The sequence below is a fragment of the Populus alba genome, chromosome 15, assembly GCF_005239225.2.
Source record: "Populus alba chromosome 15, ASM523922v2, whole genome shotgun sequence".
Taxonomy (NCBI): domain Eukaryota; kingdom Viridiplantae; phylum Streptophyta; class Magnoliopsida; order Malpighiales; family Salicaceae; genus Populus; species Populus alba.
The window spans coordinates 7,216,374-7,242,755 of NC_133298.1; the positions used below are offsets into that span (position 1 = coordinate 7,216,374).

General features: G+C 35.5%; 4 protein-coding genes across 4 annotated transcripts; 2 read left to right on the forward strand and 2 right to left on the reverse strand.

Annotated features, from left to right (window-relative positions):
* Positions 1-5,632, forward strand: LOC118057255 (dolichyl-diphosphooligosaccharide--protein glycosyltransferase subunit STT3B). Its single transcript, XM_035069771.2, has 6 exons — positions 1-1,113; positions 1,625-2,161; positions 2,920-3,374; positions 3,813-3,935; positions 4,913-4,972; positions 5,167-5,632. Exons 1-6 carry the CDS (start codon positions 202-204, stop codon positions 5,294-5,296), a joined length of 2,217 nt encoding a protein of 738 aa, XP_034925662.1. The 5' UTR covers positions 1-201; the 3' UTR covers positions 5,297-5,632.
* Positions 5,633-15,096: 9,464 nt separating this feature from the next.
* LOC118057197 (E3 ubiquitin-protein ligase RING1) lies at positions 15,097-16,469 on the reverse strand. The gene has a single exon (XM_035069700.2). It carries the CDS (start codon positions 16,346-16,348, stop codon positions 15,314-15,316), a length of 1,035 nt encoding a protein of 344 aa, XP_034925591.1. The 5' UTR covers positions 16,349-16,469; the 3' UTR covers positions 15,097-15,313.
* A 587-nt stretch (positions 16,470-17,056) lies between these two features.
* LOC118057229 (F-box protein At5g49610) lies at positions 17,057-18,872 on the reverse strand. Its single transcript, XM_035069744.2, has one exon. It carries the CDS (start codon positions 18,471-18,473, stop codon positions 17,319-17,321), a length of 1,155 nt encoding a protein of 384 aa, XP_034925635.1. The 5' UTR covers positions 18,474-18,872; the 3' UTR covers positions 17,057-17,318.
* Positions 18,873-23,084: 4,212 nt separating this feature from the next.
* LOC118057180 (receptor-like protein EIX2) lies at positions 23,085-26,090 on the forward strand. The gene has a single exon (XM_073404995.1). The coding sequence runs from the start codon at positions 23,085-23,087 to the stop codon at positions 26,088-26,090; it is 3,006 nt and encodes a 1,001-aa protein (XP_073261096.1).
* Positions 26,091-26,382: the final 292 nt, after the last annotated feature.

Here is a 26,382-nt window from a genome sequence, read left to right on the forward strand (position 1 = left end):
TTTAATCACTCTCTCTAGGGATTAGGGCTTTAACCCGAGAGAAAAAAATAAAAACCCTCCACAAGTCCATTTCACATCTCCTTGAAACCCCAAAGCTCAAGCTCACTCTGTCTTCTCTCTCCATCAGCATGAAACCTTAAAAATGCTAAAACCATAAAAGTCGCAAAAACACACTTCAATTTCTCTCAAAAAGACCAAACAATGGAAGTCACCAAAACAGAACCCACAACGAACAAATCATCGTCATCATCAGTGTCTGTGAAGTCAGATCTGATGTCAACTCTTTCACTCAAATCATTCAAACTCAAAACCAAACAACAAGAGCTTCTGATCCGTGTCTCAATCCTCTGTTTGGTCTATGTTTTAGCTTTCATTACTCGTTTGTTTAGTGTCTTACGTTATGAGTCAATGATCCATGAATTTGATCCATATTTTAATTATCGAACTACCCTCTTCTTAACTCAAAAAGGTTTTTATGAATTTTGGAATTGGTTCGATTCCGAGAGTTGGTACCCTCTTGGACGTATCATTGGAGGAACCCTTTATCCTGGATTAATGGTTACTGCAGCCATTATGTACTGGGGTCTCCGATTCTTACGTTTCGCTGTTCATATTCGTGAAGTTTGTGTGTTAACGGCACCATTTTTCGCGTCCAATACTACACTTGTTGCGTATTTTTTCGGTAAAGAGATATGGGATACTGGTGCTGGGTTGGTTGCTGCTGTATTGATTGCGATTTGTCCTGGTTATATATCGCGATCTGTTGCAGGGTCTTATGATAATGAGGGGGTTGCGATTTTCGCTTTGTTGTTGACTTTTTATTTGTTTGTCAAGGCAGTGAATACGGGGTCTTTAGCGTGGGGATTGGCGTCGGCTTTTGGGTACTTTTATATGGTTTCGGCTTGGGGAGGTTATGTTTTTATTATTAATTTGGTTCCACTTTATGTGTTGGTGTTGTTGATTACTGGGAGGTATTCGATGAGGTTGTATGTTGCCTATAATTCCATGTATGTGTTGGGAATGTTGCTTGCTATGCAGATTCGGTTTGTTGGGTTTCAACATGTGCAATCAGGGGAGCACATGGCAGCTATGGGTGTGTTCTTCTTGATGCAGGTTTGATGTTTATTCTCTTCTTTTACTTATTACTTGCTGTGATGGATTTGAAATTGAATTGTGTAGTTTGCTTGAATTGCTCGTCTTATGTTTGGTTTCTTGTGGACAAGTTTGAGGCTAAGTAACAGAAGTTTTTCTTAAATGCAGTATTACGAATTGACAGTCCTTGAATTGATACCACTGTTGTCTTAAGTTAAAAGATGACGTTTTGTACGAGTGTTAAACTTTTGAAATTTGAATATGTTGTTTGTTTTGAAATCATCACATTTTAAACATGTTATTTGTGTTGCTTTAGTCTCTCTATCAGGTCCATTTACTTGATTTTTCCAAATACTCACAAAAACTGCTAAAGTTCGATACTTGTTGAGTCTTCATCTATATTCTTACATGCCTATAACTGCGAATGATATTAAGATGGTTTATACTACCATTACAAGTTATAACTATTTTAGTCAGAGTAGAAAATGCTTATTTTCTTTGGATATGCACTGACCCTGAACTGTTTGGACAGGTGTTTTACTTCTTAGGTTGGGTTAAGCACCTGCTAGGTGACAAAAAGAAGTTTGAAGCCTTTTTGAGGATCACTGTCACATGTGCAGTAGGTGTAGGCGCTATTGCTCTCGGAGTTGGCACAGCATCTGGGTATATTTCACCGTGGACTGGCAGATTTTACTCTCTGTTGGATCCAACATATGCTAAGGATCACATTCCCATCATTGCATCTGTTTCTGAGCATCAGCCAACAGCTTGGTCATCTTTCATGTTTGATTTCCATATCCTGCTTTTCCTTTTCCCTGCTGGTCTGTATTTCTGCTTCAAACGGCTGTCAGATGCCACAATATTCATAGTTATGTATGGTCTTACAAGCATGTATTTTGCTGGTGTCATGGTGCGGTTAATTCTTGTTGCTACACCTGCGGTATGCCTCATTAGTGCCATTGCTGTTTCTGCCACAATAAAGAATTTGACTACATTGTTAAGGACTAAGAGCAAGGTTTCCCAAACTGGTTCTACTAAAGGAACAAGCGGTGGGAAGGGTTCTTCTAAGGTGAGTTCTTTACACTTGATTTGGACTGTTTCCTCTCAATTCTTTTGACTATTTATGAAGACAACTGGTAGTATTGTGGCTGAAATGAATCTCTCTATTCTCTTGGTTTGTGTCAACTGCCCTTAAGATGGTGAACAAAATCAAGGTTCCAATAAGCTTGTTATATATTTTAGAAAACCAGCTGATCTAAGTAACATTTCTATGCTGCTTCACTTGTGGGATAATATTAAAGTTGGTTTTGGCACACCTTTCATTATCATGCAGCCATGCTAAACTCTGCTTTAAGAGTCTGAAAGGGATGTGTTTTACTCATGCTAAGACCTGCTACTGATCTTAAGACAACTCATCCATTTATTCTGAAAGGTTTTTTTGTTAATGATGTTTTCTAAGGAAACTATTGGCTCACATTGCTGTTCTTATCTCTTTGTAGTTTTGATGATCTTAAGTACTGTATATTTAAGAGTTTGGAGTTGTATTTATTTAATAATTTCAATGTTCTTGTTTACTCCTTTACATGGATTAGGTAAGAAAGTAGTTTTTGTTGAGCTGCTTCAAACATTGAATAAATTATGAAGCTCTAATTTCAGTAATGCTGCTATTATTTGGTGTCTGGTCATCACTCCTTCTGGTACATCTGGACTATTACAACTTTTGAATAATACTCCTATCAAGTGCTATTGCATTGGAGCAAGTTTTCCCTTTGTTTTATTCTGGTTGTTGCTATAAAATAATGCTAGTTGTATTTGATGTGCAAGCAGGCTTTGCCTGATCAGTCTCAGCCTTTTCAAAGAAATGGTGCTATTGCATTGCTTTTCGGTGCATTTTTCTTGCTCAGTAGGTATGCTATACATTGTACCTGGGTGACCTCAGAGGCCTACTCATCTCCCTCAATTGTCTTGGCTGCAAGGGGTGCCCATGGTAACAGGGTCATCTTTGATGATTACCGTGAGGCATACTATTGGCTTCGACAGAATACTCCTCCAGATGCTAAGGTGATGTCATGGTGGGATTATGGGTATCAGATCACTGCCATGGGGAACAGAACAGTTATTGTTGACAATAATACCTGGAACAATACTCACATTGCTACTGTTGGCCGTGCAATGTCATCTTATGAAGATGAGGCATATGAGATAATGAGATCACTTGATGTGGATTATGTACTAGTCGTCTTTGGTGGTGTTACAGGGTATTCTTCTGATGATATCAACAAGTAAGGCTCTAGTTTATGTTTTTAATTGAACGTGATCTGCATTTTATAAGATCCCAAATCAGTTAACAGTCTATAGTTTGCTTTCTTCTAAATAATTTGAATTTGAATAGTTTAGCATATGCCATTGACGTTACCTGCCCAGTCAGGGCGTGCTGGAGTGGTTTAATGTAATCTTAAATTCAGATGTTGATGCCATTCATTTGTTGAAGACTAGATAAGTGGTTTTATACCATCCTAAATTCATTTGTTTCCCCTTTGAAACCGCAGACTATATGTAACATTTCTTTTGTTGGACAAATCGCAGAAGCTTTCAAATATGGTCCTCCTTAGCTATTCTCATTCATGGCTTATGAGCTTCTCTTTGATAACATCAATCTTCTTAATGTTTGTGGGTAATGTAATTTTCATGTTTCTAATAAAGCTATTCATTTGCACTAGGTTTTTGTGGATGGTGAGAATTGGAGGTGGAGTATTCCCTGTAATTAAGGAACCTGACTATCTTGTCAATGGGGAATATCGTGTTGACAAAGGTGCAGCTCCCAAGATGTTGAACTGTCTCATGTAAGTTTATGCATCTTAGTCATTTTCATCTTAAAGAAAATTGCAAGATGAGAACGATGTGAGCTCCACAATCGATCTTGTTTTATCTTTAGTATTTGTTATTTATTTATTTTTTATTTTTCATAATATAACCTGAAACATGGTTCGTTGGAAGTTCTGCCTAGAGAGACTACAAAAATTGTCAGATATCATGTAAAGTGAGGGTGTGAGGAGTTTGAGGGTTCCTTTCCTCTGTTTGAGGGCATTGCATCCATCATTTAAGATAGGACAAAGAATCGGATTTGAGTGTCGCGTACCCACACCAAAATCTTAAAGATTTACAATCATATAAGTTTATCTAGATATATTTCTCATGCAAATGCTATAGTTACATATGGGCTGTCAGGCCAACTAATCTCAATAGTAGTGCCAAAACAGCCTTTCTTTTCTGTGTGAGAACATGCCTTTTAATAAAAGATGTGTCCTTCCTACAGACAAGGTGTAGATTTTTCTCTCTTATTGCTTCCTATACTTCTTTGTTCTGCACTTTTGCTTTCTCTGTTAGCTTGGATTCTGTAATATTTAATAAAAATTACTTGCCAATATTTTGGTTTTGAATCTTTCTTTTTCCAAAGTCACGTAGGTTTTCCTTTTCCTCTAAAATTGCATGCCTTAGTCATTTCCAATGTCTTTGGCTATTCCTATGCCTTTCTTGATTATTTTATTGCACTACTTTATCAAGGAAATTTCCTAGTTTTTCACAGGCCTGATTCCCATAAGCAAGGGTCTTTGTTATAGTTGATCTGATATTTTGACCTTCAACATTATTGTGAACTAAAGAACAATAATTTTCCTCGAAGAAATTTTTGGCATTCCAACATTGAGAAAGTATAACTTTGATGAATTGAAGATCATATATTAATCATGTGTTACCCAGTGTGGTGCAATTTTTGTAGTTTAGAGAAGTTATATATTGTTTATTGATTGTTGGTGAATAGGTACAAGCTATCCTACTATCGATTTGGAGAGCTGGTAACAGAATATGGGAAACCTCCAGGGTAAGTTAAAACATTTGTCTTTTCTTTCGCAAGTTGTTTAGCATTTGCACTTGTTGGGTGGCAATGAGTGTTTCTGGAAGCTACTACCTGGTGATTACTCCACATGGACTCGCATTCTTTTGAAATTGATCATACTGGGGGCTTTAGCACGCTTCATTTTTGTTACCTTTTGTAATTGCTCTCTGTTGTGGTAGGTATGATCGAGCAAGGGGGGTTGAAATTGGAAATAAGGACATCAAACTTGAACACTTGGAAGAGGCATTTACGACATCTAATTGGATTGTTCGTATCTACAAGGTCAAGCCACCAAATAATAGGTGGTGAAATCTCTCGTTCCATGTAGGCGAGAAGGAAATTGGTAGTTGGACTGCAATCGAGTCTTGAGAGGGAGCGAGGGAGGAGAGGGAGAGAGAGTTGGCCATAGAAGTAGAGTACTAGTAAGAGGTTGAGCTTGTAGTATTCAAGGCTTTTTAAATTTTCTGAACCTGAATTTTGGTCTCTGGAACAGCCCTTCACCTCATCCATTTCGAACTATTTGTCATGTTATATTGCAGACAGATAACCATCTTAGATCCTCGACTAGTTAGTATCAAACGTAACTTGCTGACTTTTTTGAGCAATTTATAGATCTTAATTGGAAGAAAGATTTTATCACGTCAATTATTATGCACGGCAAGCTATGGGGCCAAAAACATAATCACCAAGTGAACTAGTTGTATGTTCTGAATGTTGTCAAAGGCATTGTGATTGTGGTAAAACTTCATTGCTTGTAGACACAGCTGATTTAGAGTTGTATCAATGGAGTTAATCTATTGCCTGGACCAGGGTTCAGATTTCTGAAACGTGCAATGGATTCAGGTTCTGGATTTTGTTTCCTTTACAATCTCAGGTTGTTTTCTTTCTCGATGGATTTCGAAGAACACTGCGAATCTAACTTGGGCTGCTTAGACATTGCTGGAGAAATTTTTACCGTCTCTTTATTATTGTCTAATTTCATCACAATCTAAATTATCCTCCAGGTTTACATATTCCCTTTTTAATACATATTTTTGGTGTAATTTGCCTTTTATTTTTTCACTATAGTTAATATTGTTTGGTCATTAGAACACCAAAACTGGCATCAGAAAAACCCAGACAATCACGCGCATAACAAGCAACGATTTTTGAGTAAATTCTCTATTAGTCCCTAGTTTTGTAATGCATTTACAAGTTAGTCTCTAAATGTTGAAAACCATTAACTTAGTCCCTTGACTCTCCTTGACAGTTGTTTATGTTGTTTTTTTTCCTAATCTCGGACGTGCCATTTGACAGTCTCTTTGAGCAAAAACTAAGATGTCTTAATAAGAAAACGATCAGTAAAGACTAACATTTAACTCTTTAAAAAAGTACTAAATTTTAATATGATTTAAAAAATAGGGACTGAAGAATAATTTACTCAAGGGTATTTTTATCCTGTTTCCATCGTACGTGAACAAAGTGCAGACATGGAGTTGTAAAGGGCTCCTGGTTACTGCTTGATGCTCCCATCTTATAGTAGCTAACAGGAGATGGAAGCTCCCACCCAACTCCACCTCTTTCACGCTCAAACACGTGTCTTCAACATCAAAAGCTCAAACTTGACCACATCCAACAAAGCTGCAACAACAGCACTACTACTGCTAGGGTAATTTATTATGGAGATGGGCTTCTAGAGTCATCTCCATTTACTTGTTCTGTTGCCTCCATTTTGTTGCGCTTGCTCAAGATTATCTATATTTTTCTTCTTCTTCATATGGATGTGAGGATGTTAGCAGTTACTATGATAGCGTGAAAGTCGAGCACCGCTCACCGTCTTACACAGAGGTTTGGGATGACCTCAAGGTTCTTGATGCTGCAAATGTTGATAGGCCTCAAGCTTCATCTGGGATGTATGTACTTTTGTCTTTCTGGTTTTGGTTTTGTGATGATGGTGCTAAGAATGTTGTTTATGGTAATAATTGAGGTGGTTTTTGTATGTGCAGAATTTAAATTTACTCACTGAGAGTTGTTTCAAAGAACTAAGCAGGAAAACCTGAAGCATGGAATAGATAAGAGAAGTGGTTCGTTTGTTTTTTTCTTTTGGTAGTAATTTTCCAAAAACCTTGTTAAAGTTGTTGCTCTGTCTTTCAATGCATTTTTTTTGTTGATCTTCTGAATGGTGAGTTGACTGAAATTTTCTTTTGGTAGGTTTTTCTTGTGTGCGTTCTCGTTCCAGTTCCTACTGCAAGTGGGCATTCTGTATCATGATATCAAAGCATGTCTTTGATCTGTGCTTGTTTTACTTCCCTCTTTGGCTAAGTTCTTCTCTTAGCTGCATTTTGCTTTTTTCTCAAGTGAAACCCTTTGGATTTGCAATCATGCCTAATATCTATGCTTCCTCGGTTCTGCTTCCACTTAACCATTCCATCTAATGAAGGTAACTTTCAGTTGAAGGGCATTGGATATGGAGGAGGGAGGAGGGAAGCTTGTTAAAAATGGTACTTAAAAATCTTCAAGGGATTATCCTTTTCTTTTTAAATTACGACAGTAATGACTAGCCCATATCCTGTTATATGTCCTTTTACATGTGTTGATGTAGAGACGTGGAGCATCCACTCTGAAAATGGTTCCATTCTTCCAGATCTTTTTTATGAGAAATTGAGAGTTGAGAAACAATTTTATCATGTATTTCTCTAACCTTGAATGGATTGTGCACTGTGTGCAAGGGAGTTTTTCCACAAATTTGATGCTATATGTTCTAGTATATAACAACATTTATTTCATCAAACATGGAAAAACTTTTCACCATCTTTTCCTGATAAATCTTGTATTGGCTATTGCATTCTTGTATGTGGCAACAATGTCAATGTCTCAAACTGCTGCATTTTGCATGGGAACATTTGTGGCCTCGTTCTTATGGACTAACTGGTGGTCCATCCTTGACTGATTTACATAATATTGGCCCAGAAGATGTGAATGGTGAGAGAGGCTGCTTCTCTTCGTGTACAATTGAGAATCCGGTCTCATGAACTGACCATCCATCCTTAGCTGATAAATAGTTGAAGTGCTGTTCAATAAATTCATATCAGGGAAACAAATACTGTGGAGAATGCCATGAGAAATCAATTGCAAACAAAGAAGCTTCTCTTGACATGGAAATGGACAAGGAGAGATGGGCACCACCTACACAGGTTTTGTGCATGTCTTGAACCTACAGGCTATATGTTCCTTCTTAGTATTTTAAGTTGATTTCTTGGTATTAAGTTTATTATTATCACATGCTCTTGAAACTGTAGACATGGGAATTAACAAGCTGTGCTTAGGCAGGGTTATGCTTTAGGTTGTTCCAAAGTGTTCTTGGCAAGATGTGCAAAGATCATTCCACACTCATCGATCAAGAGCCCCATTTGGTCTGGACGATAGAAAAATTGGCTTGTACAACCGAACACAGCACCGGCTGATTGCTCCACCACAAGCCGTTTCAGCAAGATCTTCACCTTCTCAATCCAGTGGCAGCAGCAAGATCTTTACCTTCTCAGTCCAGTGACAGCTCCTCAAGGTTCCAGCCTCCATTCAATTGAAGTTTCTCCAGACCAGCAATGTGAACTCCAGCAGCAGCCCCTGACAGCAAGCTCATCCATTTTCCAAGGACAACGTCTATCATCTTCTCGGCCGTGAGTAGCAGCGGTTGTGTTCCTCAGCCACTCCATGAGCAGCTTTAGCAGCAAGACTTTCTTCTCAGTCATGGTGATTTGTCGAGAGCATTCTTGAAGGATTTTCTTCAGCTTTCATCTCATTTTCAACTGTTCCAGCAACAGAGAAGGATCTTCCAACAGCAGCCATGAAAGCTCCTCCTTTCAGCGGTGCTACCTTCTCTTCACCTCCAGCAGAATCATATCGTTCCTAAGCGTCCAGCAGAGTTTCCCATCGCCAGTAGAGGGTCAGTTTCACTCCAGCTCCAAGTAACGTCCAGTAACTGTTCATCTCCACAGAACCGTGATCTCCTCCTTCAGCTCACACCCGGAAAATAGCAACTTCCATCCTCTCCATCACCAACATCGTGCGCCTCATTGTCCTGGCCATAACAGAAGTTTCAGCTGATTGTTCTCCAGCAACAGTAGCGATTGTCTCTTCTTTTTGCTTCTAAGGTAGTGTGAGTCCTTTTGTTCTGTTTTAAATGCAATGGCATAATGTTCTTGTTGTATGATAAGACCCCTGGGTGGGTTTTAAAATTAAAAAAAAAAAAAAAAACCGGGATGCTGGTTGAAGTTCATAAAAGCGTTGGTTTTGATCTTTGAAATGTGAGAGGCTTCTTCTTTCTTCTTCTTCTTCTTCTTTTTTTTTTTAATGGATTTGGGTTTTAAATACCCTCTGCTTGGAAAGAAAGAGAAGGCTGGGTTTATTTGTTTTAGGCTCATTCAGACTTAGTTTATCAACGAGCCCAGCCCGTAGGTTTTGGGTTGAGCCCATAAAAAACCTTAAGACAGTGTTTGGGTGTGCCATAAATTTTTCAAAATAATTTTTTTTGTCAAGTGGTGTTTACCAAACAACGTATTTGACAAACATATACCACTGATTTTCTAACAATGTTTATGTTCTTCTTTTTTCTATTTTTTTCAAAAAAGGCCTTAAATAATTTCTAAAAATTTTTGAAAAACCATTTGGGGATCATTTTAAAATTATTTTTGGGTTCCTAGTATATTGTCCAACTATTTTATTTAATAATTGAGTTGTAGACTTATAATGTAAGATGTTGACTCAGTAATAAATATAATCATTTTTCTTTAAATTTTTTTTAGAAAACTACAAAAAAATAAAAAAAAAACTCTCTAATTAAAAAAAAAATATATTTTTTTATTTGAGTGCGTATGGCCAAATATCTCAGAAAAAAAAAATTATATTTACATAAATAATAAAAATATCATGGCATGATTAGCATCTTTAAGAACTCAAAAAATTATTTCCATTGATATTTTTACATATATTTTTTGATTTAATAACCAATTTATTAAATCCATGAAAACTTGGTTTACATTTTAAAAATATCAAAAAATTTATTTTGTTTTCTTTTAATATACAAGATTATAAACTTATATGTACTATGTATTCTTAATATTAAATAAAAAGATATTTTCTTTTTATTTATATTATTTGATATTAAATAATTATATTTTAATTGGATAAGATAAGAATTTTCTTACCGAGAAAGATTGTTCTTAAATTTTAGATAGACTAGCGTTTTGAAAACACAACAATATCTTAATTTATAAAAAAATAAACAAATAATTCAACTTACATTAAAGAAAACGTATTATGAATGAAATGTTTTTTTATACACAACCAGTTCTCTTCTTCAGATTCCAAAATTAATTAGGATTTTTAATAATTAAAATACTATATAACTTTTATTTATTTATTTATTAATAAAAATAATAATTTTTTATTCTCTCCGTCCACACTAATTTCGATAATCCTATTACTATTTGAAGGAGATATTGGGTTCTTTCTCTTAACACTCATATCAATTGCTGCTTTTTTTTTTTTTTTTTTTTTTTTTTTTAATCTTCTTAAGATGGAAAGAAAAGAAAAGAACCCAATTTGGGTTTTCTTCACTAGTGTTAATTAGAAAGACTCAACAGTAGAATTATGTGCTTAGATCATAAAAAAACAAAAAAACGAAAAAATCTTGTGAAGAGTGGTGTGTACGAATGTAAGGAGAAAATGAAATGATGATGATAAAATAAATAAATATAAAGGTGGGTTTGGTAAAGGGTGTCTGTAAATGGAATACAAATTATATTACCCTGCCAATCTTCATGGGATTCTGCTTTTTTTGCTGTGTAATAATAATGTACACACACCAAGGCTGTTCTATTTAATTTTAAAATTTTTTATATGGAAAAATAATTAAATATATTGACAGAGAAAAAGTGAGGCAGAAATATTTTAAAGTGCCTTTTAAACTTTTTATATATATTATTTTTGATAATACAACATCAAGATATCAACAAAATCTAAGAAAAAATTAATTTAAAAACTAGAAAAAATCAAAGAATTTCAAAATATAGTCCAGCTGCACAAACAATCACTATCTAAATTTACCCATCTAGTTTCAATTTTTTATTTTGACTCACTATTGAGGTTTTGTTTTGTTAGGAAGAAAATGGTAGGTTTGCTTTGTTTGCAGCATGATTTTCTTTGTTTGTATAATAATAATAACACTAGTAGAATAATATTATCCTAAAATATATTAAGGGTTAAACTTCAACTTTATCCCTGTAGATTTATTGTTATTCCAATTCTGTATCTATAGCATGAGTTTTTGGGTATTATTCCTATAGTTTCCAAAAGATTTCATGTTATAGCTTTTCTTTTTCTTTATAATTTTTTAAAATACAAGGATAAGAGAGGAAGCATAAACCAACTATAGGGACAGAAAGGAAGTCCAAGAGCTGCAGGAATTATCTGTATGCATGCATGCATGTATGTATGTATCATGTCAAATTTCTGACGCACGCGGTTTTAGTTTAACACAGAGCCACCGACAGGAAGATGCAGATGTCCTTTTATCCGAAATTCAATTCACCATGGGGACCTTTTAAATGGTCCACCTTTTTTTTGCCCTTCTTTTTTTTAAGAGATTATATTTATATCGTAGGTCTTTTTTTTAATATTTTTTTTAATGCGAGAAGGTTGAGCAAAAATAATAAACCTCTCGTGGCATTAAAGTTAATTATTATAGTTGCTAGTGTTAACTGAGAAATTTATGATTCAAAATCAATTTAAATCAGGTTTTAAATTAAATTATAAAACCTATTTAACTTCAATGAATTGATTTATAACTGGATTGATGTAGTAAAATTTAATTGGATTAACTTTTAAAATAAATTAAATAGCTTTACTTTAATAAAAATAATTAATTTGAATTAATCTATAATCTAATAATTTAGGTCAATTTTCAAACAATATCTGATAACTATACTAATTACTGATTGCTTTTATTCTCAGGAACAAAAAGGTTAATTACCACAATTAATTGCTGATGCATCACTGCGACTCCGTTTGAGAAGGCGGCTTACCTAAAAAAAATTAATTTTTTTTATTAAAATTTAATATAATTTATATATTTTAAATCGTTTTAATGTATTGATATCAAAAATAATTTTTTAAAAATATAAAAAATATCATTGACATATATTTCAATATAAAAAATTATTTCAAAAAAACAACTGCTATCATATTACCAAATATACAATACATCTATCGATCGAGTTCTTTGAAAAGAAGTGCAATTTAGGCTCCAATAGAAGATTTTAACCTCGAATTACAAAACTCAAAACATGTTTTTTTGGTTGATAAAATAATTAAGCTAAACTGGAACGTAACTATATCCTTTCAGGAAAATACTACTTGCCTCAAAATAATTAAGATGGTGATTGACGTCGACAAAAAACAAAATTACAGCTAAGAGCAACATGCCATCTTTTACTAATGAACTTTTAGTTCTAAAGGCTACAGGAACCAGAGCTGTCCTTTCAGGGATGAGATTGCATTAAAACTTGCTTCTCTATTAAGAGCTAATTTGGCTTTTGGTCATATTCAATTTGACAAAAACAATTATTTTTTCAAATTGTTTTGATGGGATAATGATAAAAATAAATTATTTTAATATATTTACTACTTCAACACCGAACACGTTCTAAGATACATTCTTGAAATCTCAATTATCTAGAACCAAAATTTTAAATTTTAAACTTGGAAGTTGAACCAGATGATTTCTAAGCTTTTTCTAAAACGATAGAGTTCTAAGATTTTTCTGGCATGCGAAGGAAGGTATGGTGATGCCATGTAAGTAACTGTAATATCCCTTTCAAAGAAGGAAAGAGAAAAGGTGACGAAAAGCAGAAAAGAACGAGAAGAAGCGGGGCTCTTTCAATTTCTATACCTCCATTAAAGGGGGGTAAGAGCCAAAAACCAAACCCTGGCGCCCAAAGTATGATCCTAATTCCTAAAACATCCATAGAACTTGCCAAAAATAGACAAATTGATGCAACACTTTCAACTCAATAGAACTATATCTAACTCAGGCCTGGAGCTGGTACACTACAAGAGCATACTGCCTAAAACAAATCATACTTGCTAGCAATCACTCCACCGGCTATTAAGCCTATTATTGACATTCGAATTGAGTTCATCCACTGCTGAACCTGTCTGATATGTTCACTCGACTGCCAAAAAGGATTAACATGCAGTTCTAATGCTTTAAAACACATTACAATAGCTTTTGGGAGCTTAACACGAACCAAAAAAAAAAAAAAACCCACACAAAAGGCTACAGAAAGAGGTATTTTGGGGGGTCTAAAATGATGCTCAAACAAAGAACTTACAGAACCAAGCGAATTTGTGCATGAATTTGTCCTAAGAAGGTGAAGCTAGCAACAATTGTGACAATAATTTAAAAACAAGCATTTACAGAACATGCATGGAGCAAGAAAAGAAGAAGAGAATGTGCATAAGTTCTTTCTACGTTCAACAACCCTTCCAGATATCATCCAGCAGAAAAAGACGAGAATATATAAATATGCGTGCTGAGATTCACTGCATCACATGCTTAGTTATGAAACAGGTATGACAACATGAGTGACTGCGTGTGCATAAATAAAATTTCATGGATAAGTTTGTATGCAGCTCCCAGCACAAAAAAAATCACCAAACAAGATATCCAGAAAGACACCACCATCCCTTTTCTTATTTTGCTACTGAAACCTTCAAATCAATGAACCTAAGGAAATGCCTCATTTAGCTAGGACATGATAGAGTGGCTTGGCTTCATTAAAAGAAAACAAGGGAATATAAGCAATGATTTTGGCAAGAGAACTATAGCTGATGTATCTAAACCAATGAATCTATTATCCATTTAACTTGATGCACAAAAACACCAAAATAATACAGCCTACTTTGAAGATATTGTTATCATGTGATGCTTCGATCATTGATTCAAAAGGACACAAAAACTAGATGTGGCAGGAAGTAATAGACAATGTGAAAAAGGTTGAAAGGGGCCAATCTAGACGAATGTCTTATAGGATGCAATTAAGAATAAAATATTATCCTCGTAGAAAAAAACCACAATTCAGATACAACGACATCAAAACTAATCCACATTCATTAATCACATGCGCGTGTGCACGCGCAGAAGTTTGAAGGAATCCGCCAGATTACTGCTACAAAAGCAGGACTTTTTTTTATCCAATCTAACTTGTTACTGCTACGATGCCCCAGAATATGACCTACAGACCTACAGCACTAGCTAATTGAGATATCCTATATTATTAACCATCCCAGATACAAGTAATCAAATCCTAATTGTTTCAAGGAGTTTGTGCTTGAGTACTGCTTCATAAATGTAAAAATCACTTGTGAATTTCTCACACTTCCTCATCAGGTTGTTGGTCTACCGTGGTCTTCTCAACATGAGAGAGTACAAAGGAATATAGATATTCTAGACATTCTAGACATTCAAATGAATACCTAATCTTTATATATATAAAAAAAGACATAACTGAAAGTACAAAATCAAGCTCTTAAATCTCCAAGTCAAACCCACCGCGATGACACCAAACTCTTCAACTAATCCAAAATCTGTAGCATAAGCATCATATTCCTATTATAGTTTGGAGGGCTAAGCAACAAAGACGTGTGCTCTGAATGTGCACCCCAGTACCTTTCATGTGTTCTGTTTATAGGCAAACACAATAATCCTGCTTGCAATTGAGAGCTCCCGAGAAACCAGAGTCAGAGGCATGCAATTGATTGTTGTGCTCATGCCACATTTTAACGCCAAGCATCTGTAAATCTCATCAATCCTACTTTCATCTTGACATTTTGTGAGCAAATGCAAAGGATGAACATAAAACCAAAATAACAACTGCAGCAACCATGCCAGAACACCAAGGCAATTTTAAGTACACTGTATGCAAACATCAAAACTACAAAATCCTATTTTCTATGTAAGAACCCTATAACCATACAGGCCAAAGAATTCTATCTTCACCAAACAAAATAACGTGGCTCTACAGATACTCTGTCAATCAGAATTGCTTCACAATCAGTAGAACACAGAAAACTCATAACTCACAGTTGTGTCGTCAATTCATTGCACACCCATCCAAATCACAGATATTTAATTGTACCATCGATGAAGAGCAAACTATTATTGACAAGCATTAACAAAAACAGCCACTTATTACTAAATGAAAACAAAAGGAGAAACAAAAACAATAAGAAACTAAATTAAGTAAAAAAAGTTGTATGTTTACAAGAAACAGTACCCAGCAGCAATAATCAATCAAGATCCTCTTCTCTAGTATCAGATCCAAAGTTGGTATTCCCTCTTGAATCCCCATCATTGTTGTTCCCACTCCGGCTATTGCTGGCCTCTGCCGACGACCCAGCTGACCTACCACTACCACTACTAAACGGCCATGGAAATGGAATCCTAAACCTCCTCTCTCTCGGTGTCTGAGCATTACCATCGCTATTATCACCATCACTAATCGACCCACCACTATTAATTCCACCACCCACATTTTGATTAACCCCATTACTCCCATTCCCTTTTCTCTGCTCATAATCCTGATCATCGGTAGGCAACTCGTATCTACAAACCGGACACGAATTATGCAATTCAAGCCAGGGCATGATACAATCCTTATGATAGATATGCTTACAAGGAATTTGTTTAGCTACCTCCCCTAGCTCAAAACTATCCTTACAAACTGCACACTGTGAAGAATCCGATTGCATTAATTCCTCTGTTACCTTGACATCAGGAAGATTGTCAACCGCAGATTTGGCGGCCGGCGGAGTTCCATACCTATTAGGATCATTCTCCGCAAGCTGTTGAATCAGTTGTTCTAACCCTGGTCCGATAAAGTAATCTCCGAGATTCGCCGGAACACGAAATCCGGCGTGGTCTATTCCGCCCATACCAGGATTATTTTCAATCACAAACTGAATATTCGCTCCGCCGGCCCTCATGGTTTGCAGGTAATTTTGCAGGAACACGAAAGGATTGAAACCGTCGGGATCTTGAAATAGTGGCGACGCAGAGGAGGAGTTTGTTGTTGTTGAGGTGGTCGATGATCGAGGAGTGGGGTTCATGCCGCCGAAAATAGAGGCGAAGTCGTCGAGTAAGAGGGCAGGGCCGAGACCAGCATCGAAAGGGTTAGGGCTAGGGTCTGGAGAATCGAGTTCTTCGAGGAAACCTTCGTGACAGTTAGGGCATGAGAGAGCGGTGGTTGGTGGATTTATTGTTACCGTTCGGTTGCACTGGTAGCAGAAGAAGAGTTGCGGGACGCCGGCGGTGGTGGAAGACATGACGCCTTCTTTTATTGAAGAATTAAAATGGGATTTTTCTGATTTTTGATTTTTTTTGGTGTATTTTTTAGAGAGAGATTTTTTGGGTGAATTTATTGGTGTTTACGGAGAAATGAAAACGATGACGTATCGACGTAGAATTCTATGATCAAGTAATGGATGACCATTAATATTCATGGATTGGTTTTTAATATTATCCTTCCCATCCAAAATTATGATCAATTCCTTTCACTATCTTGTAGCTACATACTTCGGATATCCTAACCCGAGCTGGTTAGACTTTGAGTATTAATTAGGATATTGTTACCCGAACATACATAAATTATAATTAATGATAAAAATGTAATTTACATCAATTTCTTTTTTCTATAATTAATGAATTCTATTTTATTTCAAGCTAAGCTTTATTTGAAATCAACTTAAAGGGATGAGCTCGGTTAGCTAACCAATCACCACGTTAATTTGCTTGCCTCGGCTGCGCCGCCTGCCCAGGACGGCTCAAGAGGAGATGAATGGTTCGGACCCACCGCGAACAAGACCAGTGGTTATTGCAGTGCAGGGAATGAGATCAACAGCAAGCTCGGATGCGCTTCTGCATCCCTCGTCCCCCGAGCCATGTTTAAACCACCAACACCACCCCAGAGTTCAGCGTTGAGAACTGAACAGAGTTCTGTGGAATGGCTCCGAATTTCCATGGCAGGGGAGAATGAAAATCAACAGAGGAATACCGATTAGAATTAACAAACAAGAATTACAAAAGATTATTAAAAATATCAACAAATGACAACTGGTAAAGCTGAAACTATATAGTAATTCAAAAGTTAAGTCATCATGGACAAAAGAGGATTCCTTTTAACAGTGTGAAGATCCATAAGAGCTCAGATTCAAAACTGGTCTCTGCTAATTTGAGAATCCTGTCAAGCACTACTTTCCTAAGCTATATAAGCTCACAGTCAGCAGAGGATGAAAATTAAGGAGATCCCAATTGACGACCTAAAGGAACCAGGCTCATGGTATAGGGAAGCACTATGGGGGAAACCCAGGACATTGCACCGAACTTAGAAGTCTCGCCAACTTCCTCCATCTTGCTGGTGTCAACATGATATAGGTAGATGGTATTAGATATCCTTACTACCAAGACCCCATCTTTGAAGGCCAAGGGATCCATCCATGGGCGATCATCAATTCTCTGCCAGAGCATCACTCTGTTGTATAAATTGATCATGATGTCCGAGTGTTCCTTTTCTATCTGCGCAAGAGTTTTCGAGTACTTGAGAGACCAAGTAGAATCAAAGTAGTCCTCAAGAACCCATACATGAAGTCCTTCTTCAGAGATCAGTACATAATAGAGTTGACCTTCAGATTCTCCAATGCAAGCGTGAGGCCTGCTGTTAAACTCTCCAGCTGGGAGTGGCGTTGAAATCAGCAAAGCTAGTTCATTCTCTACATTAAAAGTCAGGATTTGGTCACCATCAGTGAGCCAGTGTAAGATCCCTCCACTAAAAATGCCTTCATTCTTGGATAGACTGTTGTCACACCAGCAAACCTCTTTTGATAGCTTCCAATTCCTTGTCCCTGAGGCATATATTTCAAATGAGAAGTATGCTTCCTCCTGCTCAGTCTCAAATTGCCTCGGTCTAACAACCTTGAAATTTGTCAAATTGACAGAGATATCCTGGAAGGGATTGAAAGCCAGAGCAATGAAGCTTTCTTTGCCAGGTTCCTTCCAGTCCAGTTTCCACCATTCACTGTTCAAGGGGTTGCAGACATAGATAGCTGGATCTTCAAAAGGGTAGCAACTTCGACAACAAACAAGCCCATTGCACGATGCCAACACCACGACATCCTGAGGGAGGAAAGCGAAGACATCCTGCTGCAATATATTCCTTTCAACAGGAAAATAGGTAATAGTTTTTATGTCATCAGGACAGTACCGATGCCTCTGCTGGAAGAAGAATCCTGACAGTGGCTCTTTCTTTTGTGACTGAGCCTGGATGAAAGAGCGATCAGATATAAGGTCCTTCCATCCTTTAGAGACACACTTCAATCCCAGCAAATCTTTCGTTTGCAAGCGGGAGAGCACATCAAAGGGAATGTCTGTGTCCAAACACCCAAAATCTGCCATATCCTAAATCACAGAAAAAATGAATGCAGTCATTGAATCTTGAATGTCAACAAGACATACAGGAGTAATATGATCGAACACGTTTCTCTCTTTTTTCACGTAAATAAAGAGTCATTGCACAAATAATGATCTATCAACACAATAGTTAATGGGAAATGAGAATCCACGCTACCCAGCTACCACCACCATTTTAACTCATACAAAGCAACACAAACATCTAAATACCAACAAAAAAAGAACGATAGAAAATTAATAACTAAAAATACAAATGTTGCTAATTAGCAGGATGGCATGAAACATTTCGCGAGCTCTTAATGAAACAAACAAACAGTAAGGCACAGTAGTTTACGTTTCCTGGCGCATCATGCCAAACAATTCATTACATGTTCAAGAAAACGTGAAAGATTAAAGCGTGAAGCTTCTTACATACATATATCTAGCTAGTATCTCAATGATTGTCACTGCTTAAAAACTTATGTTTCTTGTTTTGTATAAACCCTTATTATAAAATTAAAGTTAAGATATTTCTCCCAAAATAAAATACAGTGAAGATGGAAACAAGTAAGATAAGAGTATATACACGTTAGAGGCAAAAATAAGGTGAGATAGAAACAGGAAAGCGAAATGACATGATATTAGCTAATCCATCAAAAATAGCATCCCAAGAAAAAAGAGCCCAAGTTAATCACAAATCCTCTTTGCTTACCTTAGATCTCATCTATCAAGCTAAAAAGTGGATGAAAATCAGTAGGAGTTAATGTAAAACACTACAAGTGTTTAGCTAGCGACACATTAAACGTAAGAACAGGTATCTCAATGCCACTTGGTCAATCAAGAACAATGAACCCTGAGTATAAGCAAATTTGTCAGAAAAAATCACATCCTTTCTTAATTCATGACTACAGCCCTGGGATTAATTTTAGGGTGTTCTTGGGAAACAAACAAACAAACATAAAGGCCTCTAGCTAGCACGACATGCATATCATAATTCCTAATTAAATGCATTTTTTCTTAATAAGAAGCAAATAAGCATCAAAGCATAAGTGTTTACAGCTTACAATAAAATGTCAATATCCTCTGTTTGGTAGCCAAGAAACCTTTTTTCTAAAAAAAAAAAAAAAAAAAAAACTCACTGTATTCCTTGTTTTACATGTTTATACTAATAATTGTTGTTTTTTATTTTATTTTTTTGAAAAAATCACTCCAATCCCCAACACTTTGTAGGATTCACAAGAATTGAATGGCCTTTCTCTTATTTTCTCATCATCCAAACAGAATCTGACTTTACTTTTTTACCATTCGTCCCAAAAAACATACAAAAAGAGAGATTTTTTTTGTGAAAAAAAAGCAGGAAAAATTAAGAGAGTAACAAAAGAAACAACAAAATATACTGATAAAAATAAAGCCAGGGGTAATCAGATTTCGTAAACATCAAAACCCATTTTCCAAAAACGGTCGTTCGGTGTCCCAACAAATAGTCTTGAAAGGTTTATGTTAAAGTTTTCACTTTTTAGTTTCTTTCCACGCAAACACACAGACCCTTAAAGGCTTCGTCACAACAAATTAGAGGACAACAACCAAAGTAACCTCCTCTGTTTTCTACAATAAAACAACATCAAAACTCAAAAGATTAATGGTTTTTGAGAGAAAACCCGGAAAAAAAATCAACGAAAACAAAAACCTTTTAACCCCATTTTTGAAACGCTCAACAAAAATGTTTTCTCGCGGTTTCTTGGCAACCAAACAAAGACTAGCACACAGAAAGCTACAAGTACCAGTCAAACATATATGAGCAATGACAGAAAGATTATAAAACAAATAACATAAAAGTAAAAAGTTTTGAATTTTTTTAGTTACCAACAATAAAAATGTCTCCTTTTTTTTTTTTCTTAAACTCAAAACCCTCGAGAAAGCTAAGAGACTCCCAGAAAACCCACCACAAGAAACCCTTTCTTTCTCTCTACACCTCTATTTCCTTCCTCCAAAAACGAAATGAGTGTCATTTTTATTTTTATTTTTATTTTTGTCTTTATGCTTTCTGTAGAGCACTGATGGCAGCTAGCAAATAGCTATATTTTCAGACAAATTTCCTGTGATTGACACCTAGAAATTATAGCTCTGGACTTATTTTGCACGGTGGATGGAAACAGTAGAATACTATTTTACTCTTCCCAGGGAAAAAAAAAACCCCTTAGCAGTAAATGTAATGAGGTAGTTTCTTTTTCCTTTTTCCTTTTTACATCAGTACTATATTGCTTTTAAATTCAAATTATCTTAAATTTCTCAGTTTTTTTAATCATGATGAATAATTTGATATTTTAATAGAAATAAAACGTTATTTAATATTAAAAAATCGATTGTGCATTTTATTCACGTGGATGAGCGTAGTTGCGTCCATGGTTTTTGGACGCCATAAGTGAGCATCATTTTTTGGTGGCTAGATGTCAGTTTTCACGTTGGCATTTGAATCTTCAAAGCATCGTTTTTATCATTGGATGGTGCGTCAGATCAGCGTATTTTCTAGTTTGATGTTGATTATATTTTTAATTTTTTTAATTTTAAATTTTTATATATGTCCCTATAAAATTTAAATAATTCTTTAATTTATTTATTTTTCACATTTTATTACTTTTTTATTATAATTTATTTTATTTTAAATCATTTATTGAATTGAATTTTTCTATTTGATTTTTATCCTTTTAATTACTATTTTTTTAATTAAATTTGTTTTTTCAATTGTATACTTTAACATTTTATTTTATTTATTTTATATTTGATATTTATTTTTTTAATTTGTATTTATTTTAAATATTTTTTACTAAAAATTTCATTTTTTATTTCATCTCTTAACATTTTATTTATTAAGATTTCATTCATTGAGAATTTTATTTTTCCATGTTTACTTTTAATAAAATAGCTTTAATTACAAGGCGTAAGTCAAAGGTTTAAAAGGTTAGTCCTATGTTGATTTAAGTTTTTTTATGTTTTTTATATAATTGATTTTTTTTATAATTTTATTTTTTCATAGAATTACCATGATTTTATATGTCGGGTTATAAGTTTTTGCGACTTAATCTAAGTTGACTTGGTCAAGTTTGTTTTATTCAATTTATCTGTTATTGTCTTATGTCAATTTATTTTATTTGAGATGGATTTTAAAATAATATATATATATATATATATTATTATGATTTTATCCTCCTTTAGTTTTTTTTTTCTATTAGATTTTATTCTTATTTTCTCAATTGTTTTTTTTCTATTTTGAAAAAAAATTATAATTGATTTTTTTTTTAATTTCATCATTAAATATTAAATTAGTTAAAAATTGAGTTTCTTGAATGGACTTAAGTCTAGGATTTCACTGGTTACAAATTGATTCTCATTTATTTAATAACTATTTTTTTTTTAACTTTAGAAAATTTCTTATATTTTTTTTTCTATTTCATCCTTCATCATTAAATTGATTAATAGTTAAGTTTTTTGATTGAATACAAGTCTAAAATTTCACGGGTTATATATTTTAGAGATTAATCATGATTTAAAAAGTTTATCTAAGTTTACTTTCTCTATTTTTTTTAAGCTCAATCGGTAAAGTTCTACCTTGCACATACTCTAAATTATATAATTTTTTTTTTTTTTTAATTCTTGGACTTTTCTGCTATATGATGATATACCGTTTTGATCATGTTGGGTGTTTTTTCCAAATTGAAAATTGAACAGGTATGATTTCTTCGTGCATCCACATACACACACGCATACAAATTGACACTGTAAATTATTGTTAACATTATTTTTGGAGTTTTATTTTTATATAAAGAATTAGTGTTGGTTTACATGATAAATAATTCTTTTTTAATCTCGGATTTGAATCTGAAAAAAATATACGTGAAAGAAAATTTTCACAAATTAATCAATTTAATAAGCATAAATGAACGATCCAGAATAAGAAAAAAAATAATTTTGAAAAATAAAAGCTGGGCTTTCACTGTTTAAACAATTTTTTTATATATATAAATTAACATTAATATGTTTGAAGCAAAAATGGCATTTTTTGTTCTGGGAATTTTAACAGTCAAATTTGGAATACCTTGTGACAACGAACCCATAAAAAAAAAAAAAAAAAAAAAAAGAAGAAGAAGAAGCAAAGAGTCTTCTGTTCATTCATCATCCTCAACTGATAGACCAGAGTGTTTTTAAGGCCAAACCTAAAACACTTTTTTTTTTTTTTAATAAGGAAAATGAAAAGGATAGGTATGCTAATCTTCAAACTTAAACCTCTAGATCATGGGGTCTACAAGTAGTGGACTTGTTGCGTATACGAAGGAGAAATTGCACCAGCTCCGTAATAGAAGGGGGCGAGGTCAAGAATTCATGCTACACGGATGAAACAAGAAGGGTTGTTTTCAAAAGAATTGAATGAAATTTGTTAGTTCTTTCGGATTAGAAACCCTAACGCGGATTCATAATTTATGAGAACCTCATGAATTTCCATTAAAGTGGACCTCGACTCGCCTTGACTTAAAGAAGAGTTCTCTGAATTAAAAGTGAACTGAAAATTCTCATTGCTCTTGTTTCTGCCATAACCATTCCATCTTCGTTGAAGTTGTAACCATGCTGATAATTCATAGATTGTCCAGTGTTCAGCTTCTTTATATCCTTATTATTGTGCTACTCTTGTACGTGAAACCAGGTCCTAGATTCATTTCAGCAGCGGACAGGGCAGAATTCAGGTGCATGGAAAGGGAAAGACAAGCACTCCTCAGTTTTAAACAAGAACTTGAGTATCCCTCTGGTCTTCTTTCTTCTTGGAGAAGTGATGACGAAGAGAAGAGTGATTGCTGTAAATGGGTAGGAGTTGGTTGCAACAACAGAACTGGTCGCATCACCATGCTTGATCTTCATGGTTTGGCTGTGGGAGGTAACATTACCGATTCATTACTTGAGTTGCAGCATTTGAATTATTTAGACCTTAGTGATAATAGTTTCTATGGGAATCCTTTCCCAAGTTTCGTTGGCTCCCTCGGGAGATTAAGATACCTGAGTCTCTCCAACAATGGTTTAATCGGAAGGCTGTCATATCAGCTTGGGAACCTCTCTAGCCTGCAATCTCTTGATCTCAGCTATAATTTTGATGTTAGTTTTGAAAGCCTTGATTGGCTTTCTCGTCTCTCTTTTTTGGAGCATCTTCACCTGACTGGAAATCACCTTACCCAAGCCAGTGATTGGATGCAAGTGGTTAACAAGCTCCCTCGCCTAAAAGACTTGCAGTTAAGTGATTGTAGCCTTTTAAGCATCGTTCCTCCAGCTCTTTCTTTCGTCAATTCTTCAAGATCTCTTGCTATCCTTGATCTTTCATTCAACCATCTTTCTTCAGCAATAGTCCCCTGGTTGTCCAACTCCAGTGATAGCCTTGTTGATCTTGACCTATCTGCCAACCAGTTACAAGGTTCTATTCTAGATGCTTTCGGGAAAATGACTTCTCTCACGAATCTTTATCTTGCCGATAATCAACTTGAAGGAGGAATTCCAAGATCCTTTGGAGGAATGTGTAGCTTACGTGAGCTAGATTTGTCCTCCAACAACCTCAGTGGACCCCTTCCCGGGTCTATTCGAAACATGCATGGATGCGTAGAGAACTCGTTGAAGAGTTTGCAATTACGTGATAACCAACTTCATGGTTCTTTGCCTGATTTTACAAGATTCTCTTCTGTTACTGAATTGGACCTCTCTGATAACAAATTGAATGGATCTTTACCAAAAAGATTTAGACAACGTTCTGAACTTGTTTTCTTGAACTTGAGTGACAACCACCTCACTGGATCACTGCCAGATGTTACGATGCTTTCATCATTGAGAGAGTTCCATATATATAACAATCGATTAGATGGGAATGTTTCTGAAAGTATTGGAAGCTTATCTCAGCTCGAGAAATTGAATGCTGGGAGGAATTCTCTGCAAGGTGTGATGTCTGAAGCTCATTTCTCAAATCTATCCAAATTACAGGATTTGGATTTATCTCATAACTCTCTGGTTTTGAAATTTACGGACGACTGGGCTCCCCATTTTCTATTGAATTACCTTTATCTTTCATCTTGCAATTTGGGACCTCATTTCCCTCGATGGCTTCGAAATCAAAATAATTTATGGGTGCTAGATATCTCTGGTACTGGAATTTCTGATACAATCCCCAATTGGTTTTGGGATCTGTCTAATTCCAGCTTGACTCTCTTAAACTTATCCTACAACAACATGCGAGGTATGTTGCCTGATTTGTCATCAAAATATCCTGAAATTATTGGGGTAGATTTGAGTTCCAACCAGTTTGAGGGCCCGTTACCAACTTTTCCTTTACAAACAATTGCCTTAGATCTCTCTAACAATATGTTTTCAGGGCCAGATTCTGCTATATGCAAGATTGCAGGTCCTCAATTGATCTCTCTTGACCTCTCAAAGAACCTATTGTCAGGAAATCTTCCTAATTGCTTAATCCCTTTCGATGGATTAAAATTTATGGACTTGGCCGACAACAATTTTTCTGGTAGAATTCCTACGTCCTTGGGATCACTACTGATGCTTCGAACATTGAATTTACGTAATAATAGCTTCTCTGGACGACTACCTTTGTCTTTAAAAAAATGCACTGATTTGATGTTTTTAGACCTAAGTATAAATAAAGTGCATGGCAAAATACCAGCTTGGTTGGGAGAAAGCCTTTTGTCTCTGACATTCCTCTTCCTACAATCTAATGAGTTCTATGGAAGCATACCATCTCATTTTTGTCGGCTAAGACAGATTAGGATATTGAACCTCTCTCTGAACAACATCTCTGGAATCATTCCAAAATGCCTCAACAATTATACTGCTATGATTCAGAAGAAAGGGGAGTTAGCTGATATTAATTCTGGTAAACTTAGTTTGGGACAACCAGGCCAACATGTTGACAAAGCATGGGTTGAGTGGAAAGGAAGACAGTATGAATACGTACGGAGTCTGGGACTTTTCAGGATTATTGATTTTGCAGGAAACAAACTAACCGGAGAAATTCCAGAAGAGATAACAAGTCTCTTACAATTGGTTGCACTGAACTTGTCAGGAAACAATTTGACCGGAGGTATCCCTCTCAAGATTGGGCAGCTGCAACAGTTAGAATCTCTTGATTTGTCAGGAAATCAGTTGTCAGGAGTGATTCCATCCAGCACAGCTTCTCTAAGTTTTTTGAGTTGCTTGAATCTCTCCTACAATAACTTGTCTGGGAAAATTCCATCAGGCACTCAGCTGCAAAGCTTTAATGCTTCAGCATTTGCCGGTAATCTTGCCTTGTGCGGACTGCCGGTCACACGTAAGTGTCCTGGAGATGAGGCGACTCCAAGACCACTGGTTAATGATGACAACCAAGGTAATGAAACAGTTGTTGATGAATTCAGGAGATGTTTTTATACTGCTTTGGGAATCGGTTTCGGTGTGTTCTTTTGGGGAGTTTCAGGTGCTTTACTGCTAAAGCGTTCTTGGAGACATGCCTATTTCCGGTTCTTGGACGAAGCATGGGACTGGATCTACGTGAAAATAGCTGTGCAGAAGGCAAGACTGCAGCAGATATATCAGAGGCTCCTGTCTTAGAAGGATGGCAACATGCTCTACTTAAGATATGGTGTTTGGTGTGCCATTGAAATATGAACGAACCGTGTGCCATTGTGTCTTGTTTCTTGGGAGTTTGTGTTGTTAGTGTTTCTGTATTGCACAAACTTCATTGTTGTCTGCTACTTCAAGATTAAAATAAGGTTACAGGGACTCTCTTGGCTACCTATTTGTAAAACTGCTGGTTTTTTTATGTTGAAATGTGAGAATAATTATGGATTCCATCGTAGAATCTCAAGATTAAAAATTTGTAGAACATTGGATTTGAATTTGT

Excerpts from the sequence above, each read along its gene's own strand:
- LOC118057255 (XM_035069771.2), top strand. The coding sequence starts at position 202 with ATGGAAGTCACCAAAACAGAACCCACAACGAACAAATCATCGTCATCA. Across the intron at positions 3,375-3,812 it reads TCTTCTGATGATATCAACAA|GTTTTTGTGGATGGTGAGAA; the intron begins GTAAGGCTCTAG and ends CATTTGCACTAG. Across the intron at positions 4,973-5,166 it reads GAATATGGGAAACCTCCAGG|GTATGATCGAGCAAGGGGGG; the intron begins GTAAGTTAAAAC and ends CTGTTGTGGTAG.
- LOC118057180 (XM_073404995.1), top strand. The coding sequence starts at position 23,085 with ATGCTGATAATTCATAGATTGTCCAGTGTTCAGCTTCTTTATATCCTT.
- LOC118057229 (XM_035069744.2), bottom strand. The coding sequence starts at position 18,473 with ATGGCAGATTTTGGGTGTTTGGACACAGACATTCCCTTTGATGTGCTC.
- LOC118057197 (XM_035069700.2), bottom strand. The coding sequence starts at position 16,348 with ATGTCTTCCACCACCGCCGGCGTCCCGCAACTCTTCTTCTGCTACCAG.